Raw genomic sequence first — 26920 nt, forward strand, 5'->3', positions numbered from 1 at the left:
TGTAACAGTTAAAAATCAAACATATGCATTATGCAAAAACAGTGAAAATATAAAAGCTATGGCTTTATGCTGTGCTTTAGGTAAGATACCAGAACTTCATCCTCATCTAATGAGCAATCTGAAAAAAAGGTCAACAGACACCTGATTCAAAGCCTGAAGAGATTGAAACTCACCTGAAAACAATGTGATGGACCTTTTAACAATTTTGCATGAAGCAAGGGTAGGGCTCAATGGTCCAGCTGCTTGGATGACAGGCCATTGTTACTTTTGCTTGACAAAAACTCTTAAAAGCACATTTGATAAGCAGCCAAAACTTAGTGAAAAGTGATCATTAGTATGACTTGGTCCTCAGGTATAACCTCCTGGAAGCCTTGGTTTTATTCTCACTTATTAACAATAAGGTGCATCTGAAAGAAAATGTTCTGATTCAAGTCACATGGACAGCAATAGGTGCAAGTGGAGTATGTCTATTGCACAATAAGCAATAAATTCTCAGGCAAATGCCATCCCCCACAAGAAAACTCCCCAAAGCAAGTCCAAATTCAGATGCAAATCCAAGTCCGGGTCCAGGTCCAAAAAAAGCTGACAAGATAAACTTAAGGATCACAGCCAAAATCAGGACACAGGAAGCACAGAGCCAAAGATAACACTCAGGAAAACTAATGTTTGTCTTCACCAAGCACTCCTTCCCGCATGCTACTAATCATCAGCTCTCCCGGTTAGTGGGATGGGGGTGTGTCAGCAACTATTCATCATGGGAGGCATCCTGTTAAAGCCATAAGGCACCCATATGGCAGCCATACCTCTTCTTTCTCCAGGCTGTAGCTGTCCTGCTGATCATGCCCCCCCCTCCGCCCCATGCCTGATGGATCTGGGACTGCATCCTTCTCCATCCCCAGGCTTCTCTGAGTGCTCCTGGTCAGGTGTTTGATGCCCCGGTTCCAGTTCATCCCTTTCTCCAAGTCAGCAACCAACGGGGCTATCACAGAAACACAAATTGGTAAGAAAAAAACAGGGGTCACCTAACGAGGGTTTAGAGAAAACACCTTTCAGACTTTTGGGGGTTTTAAGCAGGTGTTAAAAAGGTTACCACAGGGATAAATGGCTTGTTGCAGCCAAGTGTTTATAATGACGTTGCCTTTTGACCCTTTGATGTTCCCTCTTCAGCTTGGCACTGGCGGAGCGCAATCTGCTCCAAGGACAGCATCAGATGGGAGCATTTGGGGCGGTACACCCATCAAACTTGTAAGGCAAGTGTTCCAAGACAAGCTCAGGGAGGACAGAAACCACCATTGGAGCAGAAGGGCAAAAACTCGCTCGATCTTGCTTTCAGTAGAAATACAGACCACGAACGATCTTTCTGACTTTGGGGGTTTGACATCAAAACTGGCTACGTTTATGTGGACTGTTTCCTAGTATGATTTGATTGCCTGTTTGTACCCTATGACTATTATTAAGTACCTTATGATTCCTGACGAATGTATCTTTTCTTTTTATGTACATCGAGAGCACCACATGCTCCAAGACAATTTCCTTGTGTGTCTCATCACACTTGACCATCATTCATTCAATCAATCAATAAACCTCCCTTTTATTCTCTTCCGGTCCTTGCCCACCCCAGAACTCCCTTCAACATTCTGGCCCCGCCTCCTGGCAGACCACGTGATCGCTCGGGAGAGCCAATCGGCGCCTTCTGCTGCTTTATGAACTGAGCCGGCGGCTGCGGCTCGCTCGCTTTGCCAGCGGAGGGGATGGTCCGGAGCAGGTGAGCAACGAGGGGTGACCCCCGCTCCCCTCCGGCTGAAAGGCGGGGGTGGCGAAGCATAAGCAGAGTTCACCTGAGAAGCCCCCCCCCCTTTTCTCTCTTTCGGGAAACGGTGTAGAGCAGAAGGCGGGGCTGTAGCGAGACCGTTACGCTGGTGTCAAACCTTACCCTGACACCTTTTAGCTGCAAACGGGTCGGCTGAGCTTCGGTCGCCCCTCCTCAACGTCAAGGGGAGTGGGGCGAGGAGCTGCATTTATCTGTGGGGGTAACTAGGATTTATGCCTTGTCCTACCTATAGAAACGCCATGGCGGGTTTTGTGGGTTCTTCCCACGAAGCATTAACTGAGTTAACCCAGTTCCTCCTTAGTCTCGAAGTATCGGTTACTGTAACATCATTGAGCTGTAAGCCAATCAGGGTCTTTTAGTTCGGGGGTCTCCAGCCTTGGTAACTTTAAGACTTGTGGACTTCAACTCCCAGAATTCCTCAGCCAGCTTTGCTTTGCCGGCTGAGGAATTTGCTGGCTGAGGAATTCTGGGAGTTGAAGTCCACAAGTCTTTAAAGTTGCCAACTTTAGTTTTAGTTTGTTAGTAGTCTGTTATGTGGACTCGGCATAAAAGCGCTGGGATTAGGGGAGGCGTAATTGACCAAGTGCTAATGGCAGTGGATGTAAACAAAAATGCACAGCGAATAGAAACTATGACTGTGGGGGAAAAAAAGGCATATTGGACTACTCACATTGTATTCCACCCTGGTAATGCTACAGTGCTTGCTTTCTTGCTTTTGATGTAGGTACAAACCCAGGCCGACAGGATCCTAAATGGCTCCAGTAGGAAAGGAAAACCAGCAAATATCGTTACCTTTTCCAAAGACCCCTGACAAACCAAATTGGAAGGAAAACACTTTGCTGGCTGGAGGCACTTTGAGCAGCAGTAAGATCCCGGTGCTTTCCAAAAGCAGACACCCTGCAGAGTGGAGACAATCCCAGCCACAGGTGAACATGGGGTCCCTTTTGACGTAGGCTTGTATGGTTTTAGGTTTCTGCTTCTGTTTGTTTTGGTACTTGGCTGTATGTATGCTCTGTTCAAAATGGTTCTACTGGGAAAGGTGGGGGGGCTATAAATCTAGTAAAATAAATAAAGGAGCTTTGGGACACTGTCCTTTGGGATTCTGTTTCAGGCCCTGGTTGTTCACTGAAGGCTACTGTGCTCAGAGTAGAAGGGCCACCAATATGGGAGCAGAAAACCTGGCTTCAGGCTGGTTCTGGTCTACTCTAACTAGGTTACCACTAGATATGTTTTTATAGGAAGACAGTTTAATCCTGAGTTTAATCCTTTTGTTCTCTCTGCAGCCATGTTCTTCCAAAGCGAGGACTTGCAAGATGTCTCATTCCAATCCAGTTCTGGAAGTGGCAGCTGGGTTACCCCCCAAGACCCCTATCAGAGAACCCTTATCAGACATGCAGTTAACCACCTCTGGTTATAGGAATAAAAGTGATGTATCTCATGGCAAAGGTATAAAGTTTATTGTTCCACACCCATCCTCCTGACCTTCTGTAAGGGCCTAAAGGCCTGGCTCTGCCAGTTGGCCTGAGCCCCAATGGGAGCGCATCACACTGGAGATGGCTAATGGATTAAAACAAGATTCCACCTCACTCTCGTGTGCATCCTGCTCCCTTCATCCCCATCTCTTCATTGTAAATTGTTACTATTTATTGCAATGTTGTATTGGCTTTTAATGTTTGTAAGCCACCCGGAGTTGGCTGTAGGTGAGATGGGTGGCAAGAAAGTCTTATTATTTATTGAGATGGATCAGTTTTTGTACATCATTTTTAACTTGATTGAATGAACCACCACTTGATAGAATTTTGGCTCTCTGCTTAGCCATTGGAGGCAGCTAACTTTGGATCTGATGGACAAGTAACTAAGTTAGGAGATGGTATTGTTAAATTTCAACTCCCACTGACTCCCAATGTTGCTAATAGCTGGGAATTATGGAAGTTATATCCTCAGCAAAGTTTTGTGAGTCACAGATGTCCTTCTGCAGTGCCAATACCTGCATATTTCAAGAAGAGCCTGGCTTCAGGATCTTTGTTCCTGTACTTGATAATCCATGGCTTGTTGGGTTGTGTGGAATTGTGGCTAATCGTAAAAATGACTGGTAGTGGTAGTTTGAATCAACAGCATATAATGCAGTACTAGGATGTTTTTTTTTTAATGAGGACTGGTTTGTAACTAAGTGATAATGGTAACTTCATATATAGCTTGATCTTGTGGATGAATCCACTGCTTCTGTGTGTCAACCACTATAAATTATCCAGATCAGTCTTGAAATTAGATTTTTTTGCATGGATAAATTATCTCCCTTTCTGCTTTCTGCTGCTTTTTAACCATAATAAAGGTTTGATTTGATATGGTTTGATTCCTTTCTGTTTGTGACAGGGCACACTTGGACGATGTAGCTCCTGTGGTATGCTATGAGGTTCACATGGAGCCTGTTTTCAATTGGAAATGAAGGATTTTAAAAAAAATCTAGTTCTTTCTAATTCTGCGTTTGAGTCCGGCTAGTGAAAAATGGTGCAGGCTTCAGGGTATCTTTTCTTGGTATGTGGTACCAGGCAGACTTTTCTTGGTATCTGGTATAATTAAGTGCTTGAGGCCTTTTCCTCCCCAAACAATTCCTTAACTGCGTGGCTAATGCAAATCCCAATTTTCTTTGCAGAAGTGAACTCAGTCGAGTTTGTTTCTGACCCAGAAGCTCTTGCCAGCATACTATCCAACACGGGGCTGACTCACCAGATGGTGAGTGCAGCTCACAAGCCCAGCCTGGCCCAGCGAGTTCCTCTGAAAGGGAAGAGAGCGTGCTTAACCAGCATTGGGGTAAGTCTCCATCATGGACAAGAATTTTGCTGGTCTCGCTTGTTTTGCATGTTCTGGTTTTTTGAGTTAAAATGGAGCAGTGCAGATATCCAGACTGCTTGTTTCTTTATGCAGTAGTTCAAAAGTAATGAGGGCCCTTAATTGCCCTTATGGTTCAACAGAGAAAATATGATAATCTTCATCTGGAAATGTCTGTGGAGATTCTCAGTCATCCGGATCATGGTTGTATCAAAGGTGACTTCAGAACTGAAGAAGCTTCTTGGATGAGAAGCAGGACATCTTCAAGGAAAAACAAAAGTCCAGTTGCCTTTTGGAAAAGCACCTTTGGGATGATCATTTGGAGATATATTATCTTAACTATCCTTTTTCCCTCCTTTGGCTTTATTGTGTGGGATGTTTGCAAAAGTTCTAGTTCCAGCACAATATCGGTTGGGAATGATGTACAAATGCAAGAATTCCTAACTAGGTTCATACCTGGTCATGATTATTGATAAACCATCAGCTTGGTTTTCATAACATGCAATGCTAAAGCCAAACTAATTTTCTTTTAATATAGCATGGTGCGTGAACCCAGTTATAATATGCATGCATAACTCTAGAATTAACACACACACACACACACACACACACATATTGATTTATATTTCCAACCTCGATTGCACAAGTGAAGCTGTTGATGCTCTTTCTGGAGATTGTTTGGCTCTGGATGGAGAAGGATTGACTTTAGCTCAATTGTGAAGAGATGGAATGGCTGTGACTCATATCTAATACTCTTTCTTTCTCCTATTTTCCCCACAATAACCCTGTGAGGTGGGTTTGGCTGGTCAGCCAGTGGGCTTTATTTGCCTAAGGTGGGACTAGAATTCACGGTCTCCTGGTTTCTAGCTCAGCACATTCACCAATACACCAGCTTTGCTCGCCTTAGGATTGAACTACTCCAGTGCATTCTACTCAAGGCCATCCTTCAAGACCATCTTTGCGGGTTCAAAATGCAGTGATATGATCAGTAACAGGCTTTTCACTATGCTTGCTAATTGATTTTTAGGTGCAATTCAAGGCCTTGTTTATTACCTATAAAGCCCTTCATGGCATCAGGCCTGGCTATCTGCAGGACTAACTATCTCCAATTGTCTGTCTGGTATTTTGCCTGCCTAGTATTTTCACACAGAGTGGGTATGTTTCAAGTCCTGTCATGCCCCTGGTGGAGACTGACTCTGAACAGTCAGAGGAGGACCCAGGTCCACCCCCTATCCATCCTAGGGTACTCAGGGAGGAGAGGATCAGGGAAAAACGTGGTCTACTCAGGAGGAGAGGGCCATGATCCTCTTCATGGGTTGCAGGTGTGAGATCTGCATTAGAGTTTGAACCTGTGTGCTAACAAAACGCTGGAAACAAATTAGTATTTTATTCCTAGAGGAGGTTTATCTTGGTTGGCGTTCTTCCAATGGACTGTACCTGGTTATCTTTCTGAAGTTGGTAATTCTTTATCCTGGTCTGTCGTGGAACTTTATTCAGTGCTGTTTGTTTTTGGTTTTTCCTTCATTATCTGCTCTTTGAATTTGAACTGTGTTTTCTTTCATTTGGAATGTTATTTGAAAATAGTTTAATCTTCAACTGTGAACAATTAAACAGTGAAGCCAAGCTGAAGGCATTAAAGGACCTTTATTTACATTTTGGTTTTTGTTATATTTCTGATATACTCCGGGTCATCACAAGTCCCCTTTATTTAAACATTGTCTCTTTATGGGACTGAATATGCCTTCTCACCCACAGCCCTTGCCCTCTGGAACAATATCCCACAGAGATGTGAATGGAGCCACTCTACCAGACTTCAGGATGGCCTCTAAAACCTGGCTTTGTTCCCAGACTGGTTTTATTTTCATTTTATTTATTAAATTGATTTATGTAGCTGCCCATCTCACAAAATATTATATTTGTGGCGGCCTTCTCAGGCTTTTATTGTATTGCTTTTAGTCTGGGCTGTCTTGTTTTATATTTCTGATGCTTTTAACATTTCAGCTGTGTAATTGGATTTAGTAAGCCTCCCAGAGTCTACTCGAGTGATTGGACATAACAAATGAAATTAATAGATAAGTATTCTGCTTACTGGGAAAGGATTCAGCCCATCCAAACTGCATGCCTATTTTGTTTTCTTTGTGGATTCTGCTTGCCGTTTTCCTAAGCCTAGAAAAAAAATCTTCGTGACAGGAACAGAGGCAAACTACATAAATAAAGTCCTCTGTCCTCAAATCCACTGCCTTTTCAGAGGCCCTTCCCCTGCAGATAAGATTGGCCGCCTCCTTTTACTTTTCCAGGAGGGCTTGAACACAAGATCCTTCAGGACCCCATGTTAACACAGAGCCAATCAAGTGGCTGGTTTGATTGTGTTTGTTCCTACTGTAGGGGAGTCCATTATTCTGTACTGTGGAGGTTTAATTTGGTAAGCTGTTCAGAGTCCCTGTGTTTATATAGGCAGCCGTCACCTTATGATCACAGTTGAGACCAGGGCTAAGCAAGCAAGGTGGTTAAGTAAGTCACATCCAATTTTATGACCTACTTTTGCCTAGGTTTGTTAAATGAGCCATGGCAGCTATTAAGTGAATCATGAGGTCGTTAAGTGAGTCTGGCTTTCCCCATTGACTTTTCTTGTCGGAAGCCAGCTGGGAAAGTTGCAAATGGCGATCACATATTCCCAGGATGCTGTCACTGTCCTAAACAATGCATATTGCCAGGTGCCCAAATTTTGATCATATGACCTTGTGAATGCCGCTTTGGTTATAAGTGCGAGGACCAGTTGCAAGTCACTGTTTTCAGGGTCATAACTCTGAACAGTCACTAAATTAATGATTGTACATCGAGAACTACCAGTATAAATTTTTTTAAATAAATTATACCGGCATCCAAGCACTGTCTTTTTAAAAATGGAATGGGGACGTGTGTTCTCTCTTTGTAGGATGCCCATGGCTCCCTGGATACAGAGGCAGCTACGATGGACCCTTTCCGCATGTCCCATATTTCTACGTCTGCTTCAATAGGTACGACTTAATCTGGATTTCCCTTCTTGGGCAAACAGGCTGCAGTCTTAAGATTTATTCATGAAGTTCTCATGATACAATTAACGAGGACTTCGAAACGTCTGAAGACCATGCTTACAGGCATTGGAAAAACCGCTGGTGCTATATCATCCATTTGATTTTTTTTTCTTTGTCCCTTCACAGATTTGGATCAGCCAAGCAACGTTCATGGGGACAAGATGTCGACACAAAGGTGAGAAAAGAGCCAAATGCTCCCAATTGCATTGGAAGTTTTTCCCTTGTGGATTGTTGGGGTTTGGGTGGGTGGATTATGATTTGTAGTAAATAAAAGTCTTGGTAGTTCCGCTTGCTACAGGTAGTCCTCAACTTATGACTTAATAACCCCTGATTCGCAGTTACTTTGGCTCAGCCATTGTACTTTGAAGCTTGTAAAGCACTTCTGGCCATCCTAAAATGACGCACTCCGTGCTCCTCCCATAGACACATGACCCTATTTTGAGCACTTGGCAACCAGCTCACATTTTGGAGTGGTTGTAATGTCCTGTGGTTATGTGATCATGACTTGTGATATATTTTTTTGCCAGTTTCCATCAAAACAAAACAAAACACCGATTTGGGAGAATGGATTCAGACTTACAACTCTGATCCGTTTAAGAATTGCTATAAAAATGGTTGTAAAGTAAGGTCTGGTCACGTGCGTGCCTTGACTTATGACTGTCACAACCTGAAATTTTAGTCCCAATTATGATTGCAAATCAAGGATTACCTGTATGGTTTCTTGGTGACTTGAGTCACCATGTTGGGCTCAGCGTGGCTTAACCTAACTGTGAATGTTGAGTAATTTATTCTGAATTACATAGTTTTTTATTGCAGGTTTTTTAAATGAGCGTTTTTTGCACCTCAGAGAGGAGGAAGGCATTTTCACCTTTTCAGCAAAAAGTTTTTAAACTCCCACCTTTGCCTTCCCTTTCCTTGCATTATGAATTGCCACATAAATCCACACTAGTTCTGATGCTTGTTAACTTTCTGTTGCTTTTGCTCTTAAACAGCAGCTCTGTTGGCAGGAAGGAAATCACAGGAACCTCTGGGAAAGGTGAGCAACTGCTTTCCTCTCTATGATCTCTAGAGCAGGCCTGTCAAACTGGTGGCCCACGGGCCGGATATGGTCCACACAGGCCACAGCCATCCTGGCTCTGTGAAGGCAAAAAATACCACGATACGGCCCGCAATATGAGTGGGTTTGACACCCCTGATCTAGAGCCATGGGGAAAATTCTCTTCTCTTTTTATTATTTTGGAGTATAGCTAAACTTGCCCCCCTCCCTATGTCTGTCAATATCAGTGAGAGTGCAAATCAATCAGATAGTGTAGATCAGGGGTGTCAAACTCAATTTGCATCAGGGTTATGTTTGACCTTAGTGGGGGTGTTGCCAGGGTGGGCGTGGCCAGTTCAACATCATTTGTGTCAAGGGTACCTGTGGTGGCTATAGCGCTCTGCCAGAGAAAACGGGCTCCCAAACTCCATTTTTGGCTGTGATGGCCACCTGCAACCCTCTGCCAGTGAAAACAAAGCTGAGGAGGAGCCTCCCAAGCTCCGTTTTCGCTGGCAGAGACACCGCGAAGGTCCTTCATTGTTTCTAGGGTGGCCCCGCAGGCCAGATCTAAGCACCCTGCTGCACCCTACGGGCCTTGAGTTTGACACCCCTGGTGTAGATCAAACAGTATGGTTTGTTTATCTTTCAGTAATGGTTCGACCCACTTTTTGCCTTCATCTGTTTTGTAGCCCATTTTGTCACCACATAAAAAAAAAAATCCAACCTGCTCAGTGCACACAGCATTCATATGGAATAACATTCCTCAAAATTATCTCAAGGTGGTATACGTAGTCCTTGGCTTACAATAGTTCGTTTAGTAACCGTTCAAAGTTCCAGTGGCACAGAGAAAAGCGACTTATGACTGTTTTTCATACTTAGGATCTTGCAGCATCCCATGGTCATGTGATCAAAATTCAGACACCTGGCAACAAACTCATATTTATGAAGGTTGCAGCGTCCCAGGGATCATGTAATCCCCCTTTGCAACCTTCTGAGAAGCAAAGTCAGTGAGGAAACCAGATTCACTTAACAACCCTGTTACTAACAGAAAAACTGCAACGTTTCACTTAACAACTTGTGACAAGAAAGGTGGTAAAATGGGGCAAAAGTCATTTAATGTTTCACGAAGCAGCAGAAATTTTGGGCCCAATTGTAGTCATAAGTCGAGGACTACCTGTATTGAGGTTTCAAGCAACACTTGCTTTTCCTTGATACAGACCAGTTTTTCCAACCTGGTATCATTCAGGTGCATTTGATTTTAGCTCCCGTGATTTGCCTCCAATGTGACCTTGATTCCAAAGTATTGGATAGTACCTGTTTAGGGAAAACAGCTATAAAATAAGACTAGAGTTAGTCCTCTGGTTATGTCCATTTGTTCAGCAGCCATGATTGAAAGCTACAACATCCCAAAGGTGTTTTTTCAAGAGGCAACTGGGATTTCTCAGGGTTGTTGTTTTTTTTGAAGATGTTTCGCTTCTCATCCAAGAAGCTTCTTCAGTTCTCTTCTTGAATGAGAAGGGAAACGTCTCCAAAGAAAAACCAGAAAATCCAGTTTCCTCTTGAAAAAAAAAAACACCTTTGGGACAACCATGACCTGGATGACTGAGAATCTCCGTAGACAAAGCTACAGTGGTGCTGAAAAAGATGGACTTATGCTGGGTCCTTAAACTTGCGGCCATTGCCACGTCTCTATGGTCATGTGATCAAAATCTGGATGCTTGGGGATTGGCCTGTACTTACAATGATTGCGGCATTGTTTGGTCATATTCTGCCCTGCCCTGCTTCCATTTCAACTCCCCCCACCCCCCATTTGCCTATTTCCTTGCCTATCTCTGCAGGGGGCCAGGAGAAGTACGAGGTCCTTGCCTAACAACCACAACTGGGGCCGCCAGGACTGGCTGTCCCTAAAAACGTGCAGCCACGTGCCGTTTTATTTAAGGGCTGCTTCGCTTAGCCAGTGGTACAAGTGAGGTCATAACTCAAGGACTGTCTGTAGTTCAGCTCAAGCTGATTTGGTGTCGCTCCTTATCTTTTATCCTTACAGAGGAAAAGTTCACGCCAGATGCAGCAGCGAAAGCAAGCATCCTTTTGAACATAGGCTTGAGCCACTCCAGCTTTGGAGCCACAGGCAAAGTGAGCCTGGCCCAGCGAGTACCACTGAAGGATGCTCGGAAACCACCAGGAAGGTGCGACAATATGCAGGTGAGCAACGTCAGATCTCTTGGCTTCCCTCGGTAATCCTAGATGCAGGAGGACACCTGCCTTGCATATGTACAACTTGTGCCTTCTCCTCACCCTGTTATCTAGTCACAACACTTGTCTAGTGTCTAGTGTCTCGACTTACAACAGTTTGTTTTGTGACTGTTCAAAGTTACAATGGCACTGAAAAAAAGTGACTAACGACTAATGACCATTTTTCACACTTGCGACCATTTGCAGCATCCCCCATGGCCACGGGATCAAAATCCAGACGCTTGGCAACCGACTCATATATTTATGATGGTTGCAGTGTTCCAGGGTTACGGGGTCACCTTCTGTGACCTTTTGACAAGCAAAGTCCATGGGGAAGTCGAACTCCGTTAACAATCATGTTACTAACTGAAGAAGTGCAGTGATTCACTTAACAAATGTGGCAGGAAAGATTGTAAAATGGGGCAAAACTCACTTTAACAAATGTCTTGCTGAACAAATGTCTTGCTTAACAATGAAAATTTGGGGCTCAACTGTGGTCATAAGTTGAGGACTACCTGTAGGTTTTTTTTTAATTTGTTTTATTAGTATAATATACGTGTAAAAAAACCATTTCAATCGGACAATTTTTTAGGTAATCATAATCAAAGCGTTTACAATACCATATATGTTTGTCCATTTTAACAAATTTCTGTTTTAACATTTAGACTACCTGTAGTTGTTGACGGGGTTGCTAAGTAGGTTTCAACTTAGGAGGAGGAGCATTCATCTGTGGTGGATGTTGGGCACTCACTTTGATTCCTGTCCCTAGGGAGAAGGTCTTTCCCTGTCGCAGCCCCGCACGGCTGTTATGTCAACAGGGAAGTATGGCCGTGTGTCCTGCTATACTACTCCAGGCACTAAAGGTACCATTTATAGAGCAGTTGGAACTTCCTTTCAATTTTGGAGCTTTTCACGACTGCATCTCCCTGATTTCTAACTTCTGCCTTGCCTGTTTTTCAGGTCTAGAGAAGTTGGAAGCTTCTGGAACCCAACAAACAAATACACCATTTGGAAGGTGTTCCATTATTGAAGGGTCACCTTATGGACTGGCCAGAAGAGTTCCTATTACTAACTCTCAATCCTTGGTTTGTACTTGAGGCAAAGTACCTGAGAATGTCTGAACTGGATCCTTAATATCTAGCTAGTTCTTGATAATAATTTGAAGGTTGATAAACCTGGATATGTTTAACACTGCTGGGTTCTTAGAGACAAAGATTTAGTACTTTGGTTCATATGTAAGCTGAGCATGTCCACTCCCAACCCATATTAATAATGTTAGCTTGTTTTTTGCTTGTCCAAGCATAATTCAACATTGATGGCTTTTAATCCATAAAGCCGCCTTTCTCTTGAAACCAAACATGTCTCCTTGCTTCTCTACTACGGGTGGGAACTTGTGGCTCATCGGAGCTTGCTGAACTAGAAGTCTCGCCACCCCTCACCACTTATTACGCTGAGTGAGGCTGGTGGGATTTGTAATTCACAATATGCATTTTCCCTACAATGCATAGAGATGTATCTGTAGAATTATTATCTTTACATTCTCCTTCGTTTACACTCACCTTTAAAAGGTGTGCAGGGGTCAGCAGGTGGAAGATGGTGGCATTTTGGTGATGTCACTTGCTCAGTGATACCAGATTAGCACTGCTGCTTTTAGTGACAGGCCCAAATATTTTAGTTTCTTCTTATATTTAGTTGTTGTTGTTGTTGTTGTTTCTTCTTCTTCTTCTTCTTCTTCTTCTTCTTCTTCTTCTTCTTCTTCTTCTTCTTCTTCTTCTTCTTCTTCTTCTTCTTCTTCTTCTTCTTCTTCTTCTTCTTCTTCTTCTTCTTCTTCTTCTCCTCCTCCTCCTCCTCCTCCTCCTCCTCCTTCTCCTTCTCCTTCTCCTTCTTCTCCTTCTTCTTCCTTCTTCTTCCTTTTTCTTCTTCTATTTCAATTAGTTGTATACAGCTAATCCCCGACCTTTGACCGTCTAATTAATGATGGTTCAAAGTTACAATGAACTTGGAAAAAGTGACTTCCAACCTGTACTCACAGCCATTCCCATGATTGTGTGATCAGAGCTCGCATTTACGACTGGTAAATTCAGTGTCCTGTGATCATTAGATCATGATTTGCAACTTTTTTTTGCCAATTTCTGGCAAAAAGTGCCCTTTGGAGAAGCTGGGTTTGCTTAACGATTGCTGGATTTGGTGCACGACCACATGATTAGCTTCACAGTGGCCATGAAAATTTCATAAAATTAGGTCTGATTCGAGCTGCAGCAGAAATTCCAGTCCAGGTAATGGACGTAGGTCGAAGATGACCTGTATAGCAAATGGAAAGTGGTGTCTTTATTGTTGACACTATCATCTCTAAAGGGAAAGGCAGAAGAGACTAAAACATATCAAGCTCTCCTACAGTAAGATGGTCTGTCTGGATTAGCAGCATTTCTACAGTGCCATAATCGGATGCATGCTAAATGTGTAGTTATCATTGAATAATGAGACACTCCTCCCCCCCGATGGATCTGCTCCTTTTGAAGATCTGCCCCTATTGTCTTGTAGTTCTCTGTGATTCCATTTAATCATTCTCTTAATACTTTTCTCTTGTATTGGATCAGCGTTGTGCAACTTGGACACGTCACCGTATACCTCCTACTATCTGTACCACGGACAAAAGGGTGGGTACCCATCACTTTAAAAAGGCATAGCAGCAGAAAACTAGGCAACTGTCTAATTTTGCTTCCTATAGCCAAGGAGAGTTTGGCTCACAAGCTGGTCCAGCTTCCTCTATTCCACATGTTAGAGAGGAAGCACACCTAGATTAATCTTGACCTCACAGAGTTTAGCACTTTTTTTCTAAACTTGGGCATCGATTACTAGACACAGTATCAAAATGGAGATGCATCATGACATCATCATACAAATTTTGCAATTACCAGCTGGCATCATAATATTTGAGGCAAGTATATAAGCCACATCACTTTTCTGATGGGTGTCAGATGCATATGTCATTTGGACTCTGGCAGATACCCATGGATGGATGCTCAGTTGTTGTTGGTATGTATGATCTTGTGGCAGTATGTTGTATCAGCTGGTACATGTTTCTGTAAGAAGGAATTAGTTTTCTGTTGTTCTTTCGGGAAGTAGTACTTTTTAAATATTTTATAATTAAATTTGTATGCCACCCTATTTCCCATGACTCTAATTGCTTCACAAGTTAAAAAAAAGCTTTATCAAATAATTGTCTGCCTCTATATATCTTCCATATCAAGTAATTGCTTCCCATAATTTGATTCTCATTATGGTTACTTGGCTTCCAAGTTAGAAAGTAGATGCAGGGTGATTTTATTACTTGGGCACTTCATCTTTTGGCAACGTAAGCATTCTGACTGTGAATGTATTCTCAAAACTGTGGTTTTAAAGAAATTTGAGTAAGTTGCCATGTCTTACTAAGAATTGGTAGATAATGAAGCATTCATTTCAGTCCTCTAATTTGTTCTTCTCAGGTCAAAAGGTTCGACAGAGTCACTGGACAGATGGGATCAATTGGCTCCAAGGAGGAAGATGCACCTGTGCCCTGGGTAAGCATTCTTATGGCAAACAATAGTATTGCCCATGTAAGACAATATGTCTATAATGAGGACTCTTGTCCCTCAGGTCACAGGGCATTCAGTCCTCCTAACGCGTGGCTCGAAGTTCCTTGAACAGTTTAGCCGTTTTTCTTATTTGTATCTGCCACAAGTACAAATAATCCTCAATTTAACAACAGTTCGCTTAGTGATCATTCAAAGTTGCAACAACATTGAAAAAAATGTGACTTCTGACCATTTTCCACAGTTGCGACCTTTGCAGCATCCCCACAATCAGGTGATCAAAATTCGGAGGCTTGGCAACCGGTTCATGCTTACGACCGTTGCTGTGTCCCAAAGGTCATGTGACTCCCTTTCGTGACCATCTGACAAGCAAAATCAGTGGGGATTCCAGATTCACTTAACAGTTGGCTGATTAACTGTAGTGATTCACTTAACAACTGTGGCAAGAAAAGTCGTAAAATGGAGTGAAACTCACTTAACAGATGACTTACTTTACAACAGAAATTATGGACTGAATTGTGGTCATAAGTCAAGGACTACTTCTAAAGCTTTATTATTATAAAATGCGTCACAGATACCAGATACATAGATGTTCATTTAAGTTTTGCTGGCAGCCCAACCAGATAACTCTTGGTTAGAATTAGTTAGTTCATTTTACTTACTGTATTATTGTATATCCAGGAGGCCAATACAGCATTATTTGTTTTTTAGGATGCATTATTTGTTGTTTATTCTTTCCACTTTATTGTTGTTGCAAATTATGAAATTCTTGGTAAACACGATTTCTGAATTTCTGCTAGAAAACTAATCTTGTTAAATGTAGAATTTTAATCTGTAAATTTGTTCGATATGCACATTTTTATAAGGTAAATGTGGTCTACAATAATTTATTGTGAAGACCTTTCTGGCTTAAAAAAAAAAAAGATTGTGTTCCTAAAAGCTGCATTTTTGTAAAACCAGAAATAATATAAACCAGAACCAAGTTCTTTTGTGAGGCCTGGCGAAAATATAGCAGCCATGCTAGGATGCTTGGTGGGGCCAGGAAATCATTGCCCGGCCAAAAATGGACCTGGCAGAAAATATTCCTCATGTTTCTGCCTGTTCTTGACAGATCTTTGGTAGGATGTGTTTCAGAGGAAGTGATATGTGACATTTCCCTATCCTCCCCACTCCCACACAGGGGAAAATAGCTGTGCGTCTTTTTGATGAGGAAACGTCAACATCATTGAAGAAAGTGGCAGCTGTTCCTGCGATTAGCAAAGAAATGGGAAAGCTTCAGGTAAGCAAAGGAGTCTTGAGAGTGGGAGTCAAATTGTGTTTTTTTTTTCATTTTTATAAATGAGACTTACAAGGAGAATGTGCAGTGTGGTGATTGCAAGTAAAGTCTGAGATTACGGAAGTGGCTATGGGGTGTGTGTGCTGTAAACCTGTGGTCTTTCTCCCACGGGCTTGGCCCAGGCCCCCAGAATGGCTCCCAAAAATGATGCTCGGTGGTTATGTTAAACTTGTAGAAGAGGGTGGTTATTAAAAAGACAAGAAACAAGCAATGGCAGCCTCAGCAGCCTTGGCTGATCTTAAAAATCTAGACACAGGGACGGATCTTGTCAGGAGCTGCCTATTACCTACAGGGCTCCAAGGGCTGTGGGCCAGAATTTCCCAGGAGAAGGCATCAACAAACACTTCTGTGTGGTTTCCACGAAGACTCCATGGGCTCACCTCCTGAATCAGGGATGGTACAGGGTGGTTGGGGCTGATATATTGTATAGTAGCATGCTCTGGAGGTCCTTTATGGGGAACAGCATACACAGAAACAAGTCCGGTGCAGATGAGAGGGAGCCATGTTGCTTGCTAGGTGAGCTGATGTTTCCTGTGGATTCTGGCTGGGGACACCTTTTTTCCTCACGGTTCTTTGCATTTTTCTCCCTCCAGCGTATTGAGTATCTCGCCAAGCTCTTGCAGCAGGAGATGGATGGTGACATTGATTATGAGGAGACCCCCTCACTAAAGGAATTGCACAAGCGCTTGACGGTTCACAGCCCACCAACTCTGGAAGCTTCTGAGCCTGAACTATCTTCTACACCTCCCCAGGATCCTAAGCCAAGCTTGTATGAACAGGCTCCAGACTTGAAAAATGTGACTGTTACCCCTGTACCTTGCTTCACCCACACCACCTCCAGCCAGATGCACATCTGCCCCAGCCCCTCCCTGCAAGAAGTCAGCTGCCCTTCATCCAGTGTGACGAGTACAGGTGAGGCAGGAAAGGTAGTGGTGGGTAGGCCTTTTAAGGAAGTGAGACATTTTGGTGGCTCCAGACTTTCATCTGCAAGAACAAGAAGCTCTAGAGCAGGGGACTCCAAAATGGCTGACTGGGGAATTCTGGGAGTTGAAGTCCACAGGTCTTAACATTGCCACATTTAGAGTGAACCTGCTCTGGAGCTTCTTGTTGAAATTCAGCTCATAGCACTTTTCAGAGTCTGAGGCTTGCCATTTAAGAAGTGTCCTGATGATCATAGCCCATGGACAGCAAAACCTCTGCAGATAGGCCATAGGTCTTTAGTTTATATAAAGGTCTACTTTCAGAACAAGTGGGGTTGGCCAGAGATAGTTTGAGCCAGATCCATAGGATAAAAATAAAGTTTTAACTAAAGATTAAAGATTGCCAACCAAACACCCCCTTTCCACCAATGACTGGAGAAACCCGCTGAGAATACTGAAGCTGTGCCGGCTGGACAATCTGTCAAGAGCAGGCTGTCTTCTGAGGCATACATTGGCGGTGTGACAGTAGAACTCCCTATAGTCTTTAAGCCTGCTGACAGGTATCCTTTTTCCACTGTTCCTTGTGAGAACAAATGACAAGGCCAGAAGGATCCTTGAAAACCACTGCAAGGGACTCTGAAGCATTGTGAAGGAACAGAGGGCACAGAAGGTATTTTCTCAAAAGACCTGGCCCAGGAAAAGGGGAGAATGTTCTGGAAGTGAACAACTGTAGTTATGCAACAGGAATACTTGAAAATGGGATGCTTTCCTGAAATGGGGGATTCCTGGCAAGATATGTTTTGTTCCTTATGAGAACCAAGAAGAATGCATTAGGAAAGTGTCTTACAAATGTAATCTGGGGGCTTTAAATGGATTCCCAAGAGAGAGATGACAGACCAGAAAATAGCCAGAAGAACAGTAACCCAGGAACCTGCAATTCACCAGGGTCATAAAAGAGTCAGGAAATACAAAAAAAAACTGCCTATAATCAGCCTTGGTCCATGCCTCCTTCTATTTGCCCCTGTAGGTCTCGTAAAACAACGGTTGGATCACCTCCGCACCGCCCCCCTTCGTTTCCATGAAGCCTGCCTAAATGACGAATGTGCTTTCTACACTTCTCGCCTTGTCTCCCTGGTTCAGCCCTCGGTGCCTCGGTGCCAAGAGCCGGTAGCAAAAATTCTCAACACTCACGATACCATGGTAAGATGGATGTAGCCTGCCGATGTGCTGGGTGAGCAGCAAGTCAAGGTTACATAAGCCAAAAGCAACTCCTGATGTTTACAGAAAATATTTAGTTGAGGGAAGGATCCATGTTGTTCTTCGAAAGTATGCTGTAGCTCAAAGGGTGCCAATTGTTCCCCTTTGTGTATTTGTGTATGATGGGCTATGCTGCCATTTTCCTACATGAAAAAAAAATGCTCTGCTCCATATGGTTTGCACAAGGTGAATCTATTCGCTTGTTTGCCCAAATTCAGTGCCCAAATTCAGAGGATCTGCAGTGGGATGCATATACAAACAGGCTGAACCTTTTATGCAAGTTCCCACAATTTTGAACTGAATGTGCTGCTTAATATGAGGTATTTTACCCACGAGGTGTGATTCTCCTTTCTCCCACCAATCCCCTTTCTGGGCCTACTGTCAGAGGCTCAAAACCTGGTTCTGCCTGATGGGAATGTTCCATGTTAGAGGCGATTATTAGATTAGAAAGAAGATCCCTGCTCCATCCTGTAGCATTTTGTGTGTGGTTTTTTTTAATTGTTTAATCTCTCTGTATTTGTAAGCCATCCAGAATCGCTTGACAGTGTCATATAAATTTAATAATAATAATAAAAATAGGTTTCAAAATATCTATTTCTGAGAAAAAGTGAGATGCCAAAGTATGTATGTCTTGTAGAATTAGGGGCTCCAAAACGTGCAAGTGTGGTGAGGGCAGAGCAAGGGCATTCCAGAACATTCTTATCATGGGAAGGCATGTTTGTGAGCTGTTTGCTGTGGCAACCAATAAGTTCATATTAACCTTTATTTCAAGACAGGCTCATTCTTCAAACAAAAGGGTATATGCTTGCTCTTTTCTACTTAGTCCGGATTGCCATTAAACTGCTGACATTTTAATTGCTAAAATGGTGGCCACTGGCATTGTAGTTCAGCTTGCTGTTGCTCAAGATTGTCCATCTTTTTCTTGTCTGTATCCCCTTTACTTGAAGCTTATCAAGGCATTCATGTAGTTTGTGTGTAAGCGCCTAAAATTTGCAGCTGATTTGGTGCCATGACTTACTTGTTCAGAATTAGTCTTTTTTTTTTTTACAGAGGGGCAAGCAAGAGAGCTAGGTTTGGCCTAGTGGTTAGGGCACCAGGCTAGAAAGCAAGGGACCACGAGTTCAAGTCCTGTCTTAGACATGAAAGCTGGCTGGGGGACCTTGGGCCAGTCACTCTTTCTCAGGCCAATTCACTTCACATGGTGGTTGTTGTGAGGAAAATATGAGGAGATATGTTGGATATGTTTGCTGCTCTGAGTAAAAATACAAAAGGCAGGTTGAATTTTCTAACAGTTTTTTTTCCATGAGACACATTTGTGGATTTTTCCTTTTATAATTTTTAGAAATACTTTTCTATCCCATAGTAAATTACCACTTTGGTAATGTAGCACTTTCAAAACAATATCTGGAGCTGTTTTTCTCCTGAAGCTAAAGAATAAAATTACTCCTTAGAGATGTAGCAGTTGTCATCCCACTCTAGGAGATGCTCTTGATCAGGTGCTGTTAGAAGCTTGATAATGGCCAATGTATATATATCTTTGCTAATGTTTTTGCGCACTCTCTCTTTAATCAGCACTTTACACCCATCTTGGCATCTGCACCGCTTTCCCCATCTTCAGAGGAAGAAAGGACTCCACTCTCCTGAAAAAAGGGAGCCATGCCTCTGTTTTGCGGGTTGGCCGATGGAAGACAGTAGTGCTCAGAAAGGAAAGGAGAAAAAGCTGCAAAAGCCATTGTGGCAAAGACCTCCCAAGACTTTACATTTTACAGGATGCACTAACATTAATTGTAAACAGGTTTTTTTTTTTTAATAAATATAACTGTAAAAAAGTTGCCCTGTTTTATTTTTCTCCCTAAAAAAGAGATATGAGAAGAAAGCACGGAATTTGTTCCAAGTTTAGAAGATATTTTAATAAAGACATCCTGTGAAATAGCCCTGCCTTGCCAGATTTTGTTACAGGTGCTTTCTACGCCTTGCACTGTGTTTGTAAGGGCCTGATCACAGGTAATTACTGTATGAAGGGATTAAAAAATTGGTTTACACATTTTGTGGGCTAATACCAGTACTTGTACTGAAATAGAAAAAGATGAATAGTCAATCTTTCTACTTCCATTTTTCCTCCTTCATTGGTTGTAAAGTTATTTTTTTCCAGCACTGTCATACCTTTGAACAGTCACTGAATGAAACTGTGAGGACTACCTGTAGTCTAATTACATAGTGACAAAGCACAATATTGTTGCAAAATCCTTCTCAGGTTGCCATCCCCCAGCCAAAGCTGGGGAATGGTTTCCACCTGCCCATTCATCCCTGGCTGTAAACGCATGAGGCTTCTCGAGTCATGGGCCTGGTTCCTCATGGAAACCAAATCAAGAAACCACATTCAACAAATGGCAACTTCATCATTCATCAGATTGTCCCATCCAAGCTCCAAGTGATCCACAAGATGATGGTATTTATGTGGCTAAGATACTGATGTATGGTTGGGTATCATCAGCATATCGATGATGTCATAGGCTGACATGGTAGATGACTTCTCCCAGCAGTTGTGAGGTAAATATTAAGTACAAATGGTACATAACAGCAATGAAAAGAAAAGATCCATAGGGAGAGAGGTCTTGTGCTGATATCACTGCCTCTTCCCACCAATTGGAAGCATCCATTAAAGGAGGTAGAGAAGCACTGTGTCTCACTTCCCAATTCCTACAAATGGTCCAGGAAGATACTGTGATAAAATGATATAAAAGACTGCTGAAATATCTAACATGAGTAGGTGTGAACCATGTCTGAAAATAATTCAGATGAACCTTTTCCTCTAGAGTGCTCCTAAGAAATGTCAGCTCTATAAGGTAGACCAGGTTTAAGAAACCGATGCCATATTTAAAGTTGACTCAGCCTTCCATCCTTCCGAGGTGGGTAAAATGAGGGCCCAGTTGGAGGCAATATGCTGACTGTAAACTGCTTAAAGAGGGCTGTAAAGCGCTGTGAAGTGGTATGTAAGTCTAAGTGCTATTGCTATATAGATAAAGAACTACTTTTATTGCAACAGGTATAGTAACAACCTTATAAATCTGAATGTGCTTCAGAGGAAGGGACTCTCGGAGGGACTGTTGGAGATATTTACTCAAATTAGTTTCTTGGAATGGGTGCTTTCTAGAGGTTAAACCTTCGTAGCAGCTCTTAACCCCTGACCTCCAAGGCCATTCCCTATGCTTTCCACAAAAGAGAGCTAGATACTAGACAGTAGTTATTACAAACAGCTGGTTCCAGGAATGATCGGGTTCAGGTCAGCATATACAGGTAGTCCTCTACTTACAACAGTTTGTTTAGTGACAGTTTGAAGTTACCAATACATCACTGAAAAAAGTGACTTATGACCATTTTTCACACTTACAACTGTTGCAGTATCCCTATGGTCACTTGATCAAAACTTGGGTGCTTGACCTGTATTTATGATGGTGGCAGTGTCCCAGGATCATGGGATCACTTTTTGCAACCTTTTGACAAGCAAAAGCAGTGGGGAATCCAGATTCACTTAATGACTGTTATAACTTAACAGCTACAGTGATTCACTTAACAACTATGGCAAGAAAGGTTATAAAATGGGCCAAAATTCACTTAACTGCCTCACTTAGTAACAGAAATTTTGGGCTTAGTTGTGGTTGTAAGTCGAGGACTACCTGTATTATTGCTTTCAGTGTGGGAGCAACAACCTTCTCCCATAGTGGGTCATTGACAAACTCCCAAGATTCAGATTGTCATGCTCTACCCACCTCCACCCCCGGTCCACTTAAGGAACAGGTGAACCATGGTGCTTTTTTAAAGAGACAACTGGACTTTCTGGTTTTTCTTTGAAGACGTTTCGCTTCTTCAACTGAAGAAGCTTCTTGGATGAAAAGTGAAATGAAGAAGCTTCTTGGATGAGAAGTGAAACATCTTCAAAGAAAAACCAGAAAGTCCAGCTACCTCTTGAAAAAAAGCTCCTTTGGAACAACCATGACCTGGATGACTTGAGAATCTCCATAGATATTTAGTGATACGTGGTTGAGAGCCTATCAGAAAGCACACTCACTTCTTTACTACCATAAATCAAAGGATTATCCCTGATAACTTGGTAAGATGCAGATCTAGTCTCTGATTTCATTCATGAAGAGTCATGGGATTGGCAACTCTGAATGACTTTATTGGGTTGGTCAGTATCTTGGGAACAACCATATTAAGCCACAACCATATTAAGCGTCCATTGGCAGTAGGCAACAAAGTACTCAATGGTGCTGTTTGTAAGATTGTGCTGTCCAGACAGTTTAGAGTTAATGGGATTTGGGATAGTTAGGATTTGAGAGCTGTCCCCTTAAGGGAATGCATCATGGTAAATGTAATTAAGGTATCCTGGGAAATTTAGTTCATGTCATGTGGCCACATCTGTAATCCTGATTGGTCACTAAATTGACCCTTGTTGGGTTGGGGGAGGCTCCCTCACTCTTGCCTGAACACAGCCTCATGGTAACAGCTCTACCCCCTGCCTCTAGGATATGGGATGAAAGAGGTAACCATCTTTCTACACCACAATTCAGATATGCAAGGGATTGGACATTAAGAAGAACCTTGTCATAAATGTGAGTTGATAGGATGACTGATAAAAAGACTTTGTATGGATGCTTTGTGGAGTTACTCTGTCTGCTTTATGCCATCCATACATTAGTAAGCAGAACAAAGATCACCGGAGGATTCTCCTTGCTCCCACCAAATTTTCTGTGGGTTCATGAACTACTGGTACCTAGGGTGGAACATTTTAATTAAAGGGTTATTCCAATAATTTTATGTGTATTCTGACTATGGCAAAGGGAAATACCTCTTACGTACCAATTATGAAACGGTTCTGAGGCAAAGACGAGGTCAACCGTATGGAAGCTTACTTGCATCAGGCCTGAAATAAGCCCATGATCACCATGGAGTCTAGAATTTTTTTCTTCCTAGCCTGGTTTCCAAAGAATGGAGATTGAAACTCCTCAGTAACCAAAAGTGGGGGACTCCCAGACCAGATTTAGCAGCACAGGGGAGGGCACAGGTACACCAGAAGGATTTCCAGCTTGTCCCTAAAGCCAAATGTAAATACATAGCATTCACATGCCACTATCTCAGGAGTAGTGTCCCTGGTCACAGTCAAGGGGTTTCAAAAGATCAGTAGCACAACTCTTCCCTATCCTTAGTTTCTAGCCTGCTGAAAAACCCAAATCTTGCAGAGGACAAATCCTTGAGAAAGTAATGTTACCATGTTTCTCCAACAATATGGCCTCCATCAATAGGAAGGCCCAGCATGATTTCTAGGCATGAGGTGAAATTAAGCCCCATCCCCAAAATTTAGGCCTAGAATACCCCAATCTACCGATAGAACATCAGCCAATAGAAGCTCCCCGAAGGCAGAGTTCCCAGCCGCTTTGGGGCGAGGCATGGCTGCCCGTGTCCCCTTGCCATTAGGCAGTGTCTTTCAGGAGATGGAAGCTCCCCAAAGGCAGTCACCAGCCACTTTGATCGGCTAGTAGAAGTGGCCTCGGGGCGAGAGCACACACACACACACTCCCCTCACTGTGAGGATGCTTCTACCGGCCGATCGAAATGGCTGGTGACTGCCCTTGGGGAGCTTCCATCGCCCGAAAGACACTGCCTCATGGCAAGGGGACACGGGCAGCCATGCCTCGCCCTGAAGCGCCTGGGGACTCTGCCTTCGGGGAGTTTTCATCGGCCAATAGAAACGGCTTCATGGAGAGGCCTAGCCATTTTTTCAGGGCTCAATAAAAAAAAAGGCCCAGCCTTATTTTGTGAGAAACACAGTACAATCCTTAAAGGACTCAGTAACACATTCTGGATCCACACTTTGTTGATTACTGAACAATGAACGAACATTTCCTGTCAGCAGCTTGGCACTAGTGCCCTGCCCAACAAGACCCAGTGTGAGGGGCGTTTGGATTGGTTGTAGGGAACACCAAAATGTTGATCTTCCTTTCCACATAAACTTATCATGGTACCTCTTGATATCTCTCCCTTGACTCAACACTACTAGGATGCAATCTATCCACTCCACTTTCTTTAAATCCAGGAAATGATCAGTAATTACATACATGTTCCCTCACTCAAACTAAGCACGCCAGATGGATAGCAAAGCCATTTGTGTTCATGCTTTTCCAGTCTTATAAAATACTATCTGCTGTCTACTCTACAGCTGAACTTCGTCACTAATCAGGTCCAAGTGGCTCAGTTCAGAATCCACAGCACAGACATTCGCCATTTCAAGTTTCTTAAATGTTCACCCAAACCCACATATCTTAACACTCTTCTAGATGGTCTCCCAGAAAATGCAACCACAATCACAGTCATATTGGATGTTGTTTTGAATATCTTGAAGATCTTTGAGATAGTTCAGGGGAAGAATATAATTCCAGCAGCTCCATCAGGCATGGCTAATATCAGGAGCCATAAGTCCTGATATTAGCCATGCCTGATGGGGCTGCTGGGTTCTTCCCCAGAAGCCATAAATTTTCCACATATAAGGTTATCAAATGATTAGGTTCGCATTTGGTTTTGGTTTGTTTAAACCGTAATTTAGTTTCTTTTTAATAAACCCAAATGGATTATTTTTGATCCATTGTGATGCATGAACTCAAACAAACCTTCAGATGGCTTAATACAGTGCGTGAACACAAACTACAGTATCTGTTTTAAAGTGGCAGCGAGGAAAGCTGTAGAATCTCGATTACTGCTTTTGCGTGGAGAGACTGCTGATGTGACCTTAAGGGTAAGATGCAAAAAAATAAAAAATAAATGGTTGAACCAGGGAAAAACTTCGCTCTTTTCAGGCAAAAGGGTTAATTTTTCACCAAGCACAGCTACATCTAGGCTCTAGGTAATGTAGTTTTTATCTGATTCATTTCTATTGCCCCTGTCATGCCCAATGGGCAGTGATGGATGACCCAGCAACCGCTGCTTCATTCAACTACTCCCATCCTATTTCATCTGAGCTAAATGAGAACAAATGATGTACTTGCTCTTTCCTGTAGGCCTTGCAAAGATATCAAGCTTTAACCACAGCCTTCCCAGGCAGGCTTTCAGCTCACTGGTGTAGCAAGGGAAACATTTCTCTTTTCCCTGACAAGGGCAAGATGGCCATCTGAGGAGGGCTCAGCACACAGGGGCAGCTGCTTTAGAAAATAAGGGCACAGCTTAAGGATTGTGCAATGTGGACAGACCACTGCAGGAGAATATACTGTGCCAGGAAGCCTAGCATTAAACCAAAAGCAAGTTTGCCTGGACAAAAGACTGAGCAGAAAATAACATTGTTTCAACAAGTGCTTTGTTGTGTAAACAGCTCTTCTCATGAAGGAGAACATGTAGTATGAACATGTACTATTGTACCTCACAGAAGGTTTTTAACTTGAAAATAATCCTTCTTTGTTCACCAAATATTCTGGGATGGCCAGTATTTAAAGCTGCAGCCTGCAACATGGAGAGAGAGGGAGGGAGGGAGGGAGGGAGGGAGAGAGAGAGAGAGAGAAACTTATATTGTACAGGGAGGGGAAAAATGGATGTAGAAGACGAGATTTTTGTGTGTGTGTCTTTTCTTGCCAGAGCAGATGGCAGCTTCTGACTGGCCTTAGTTAAAATTAAGAAGCTAGAGTCAGACCTGGTTAGTATTCGGATGGGAGATCCCCAGAAAATCTCATAGCCCATAGCTATCCTAATTGAAAACTTCTTGACCATGGCAGACCATTTCTGTATTGTTTCCTTGGAGAAGAGAAATGGCTTCCCACTGAGGTCCAGAAGAACCAAATAATGACATTAATAATTTGGACATCAGGAAGGTAGATCCTAAGGCCCTGAGGGTGAGTGGCACATCAAGGCTCAAAATCCTAAAAGACAAGCTCAATTCATATGTAAAAGCCTAAAAACTATGATCCTGAAATCATAGGGGGGGAAACATTATGAGAGTCTGGTAATAAAAATGCTTGGCAAATTGAGAAAGATGAATAGAATAGAATAGAATAGAATAGAATAGAATAGAATAGAATTCTTTATTGGCCAAGAATGATTGGACACACAAGGAATTGTCTTTGGTGCATATGCTCTCAGTGTACATAAGAAAAAATAAAATACATTTGTAAAGAATCATAAGATACCACGCTTAGTGATAGTCATAGTCAATCAAATCATACATAGGTTACTAATAATCAAAACAGACTAGGAAAACAAATAAACCAATATAAATCATAAAGATATAAGCAACAAGGTTATAGTCATAAGTGGGAAGAGATAGGTAATATGAAGGATGAGAAGAATAATAGTAATACAGTCTTACTAAGTAATTTGACAGTGTTGTGGGAGTGAAGACAGTAGCTAAGGAGGGGTCCCAACTGCAGTATGGATGGAGTCACGGAAGCCACAGCTCAGAAGAAAATGACACTGGTGAGGATAGCAAAATGTAATTAGGTATTTGTAGAGGGATGCAGTGGGGAAGTTGCCCACTGTAAAAGAAGAGAGAGGGGAGCCCTTTTGTATCTTGCCCTAGAAAGGAGGGTCAGGAATACAGGCAGTCCTCAGATTATGTCCATTTGTTTAACGACCATTGAAAGTTATGGCAGTACGACCGGTCCTCAAATTTTCAGTCACTGCAGCCTCCTCACAGTCATGGGGTTGTGACTCAGCCATTCAGGGGCCTGACTTGCAACGATGACATCGCAGGGAGGTGTGGTCACATCATTACCATTTACGACTTTCACTGCCCGCTTTCCACAAACCAAGTCAATGGGGAAATCAGCAGGAAGGTTGCAAGTTGTTTGGTAAG

At 42.7% G+C, this 26920-nt stretch overlaps 1 protein-coding gene across 2 annotated transcripts; it reads left to right on the top strand.

Moving 5' to 3' along the window:
• Window positions 1-1685: 1685 nt before the first annotated feature.
• TROAP (trophinin associated protein) lies at window positions 1686-20021 on the top strand. Of its 2 annotated transcripts, none has more exons than XM_026711187.2 (16): window positions 1686-1765; window positions 2556-2757; window positions 3115-3277; window positions 4485-4642; window positions 7596-7677; window positions 7861-7909; window positions 8727-8770; window positions 10815-10972; window positions 11772-11865; window positions 11963-12087; window positions 13600-13659; window positions 14488-14562; window positions 15755-15853; window positions 16504-16822; window positions 17858-18030; window positions 19660-20021. In XM_026711187.2, the coding sequence occupies exons 2-16, from the start codon at window positions 2584-2586 to the stop codon at window positions 19729-19731; spliced, it is 1845 nt and encodes a 614-aa protein (XP_026566972.2). In that variant the 5' UTR covers window positions 1686-1765; window positions 2556-2583; the 3' UTR covers window positions 19732-20021. The 2 variants fall into 2 exon arrangements, with proteins under 2 accessions (XP_026566972.2, XP_087781235.1); XM_087925109.1 differs by having other exon boundaries at window positions 8730-8770; window positions 19660-20014.
• The last annotated feature ends 6899 nt before the right edge of the window (window positions 20022-26920 follow it).

Source organism: Pseudonaja textilis, chromosome 2 (assembly GCF_049901715.1).
Source record: "Pseudonaja textilis isolate UNSWEBS1 chromosome 2, rPseTex1.2, whole genome shotgun sequence".
NCBI classification, from domain to species: Eukaryota; Metazoa; Chordata; class Lepidosauria; order Squamata; family Elapidae; genus Pseudonaja; species Pseudonaja textilis.

Excerpts from the sequence above, each read along its gene's own strand:
- TROAP (XM_026711187.2), top strand. The coding sequence starts at position 2,584 with ATGGCTCCAGTAGGAAAGGAAAACCAGCAAATATCGTTACCTTTTCCA. Across the intron at positions 8,771-10,814 it reads CACAGGAACCTCTGGGAAAG|AGGAAAAGTTCACGCCAGAT; the intron begins GTGAGCAACTGC and ends TTATCCTTACAG. Across the intron at positions 12,088-13,599 it reads TTACTAACTCTCAATCCTTG|CGTTGTGCAACTTGGACACG; the intron begins GTTTGTACTTGA and ends GTATTGGATCAG.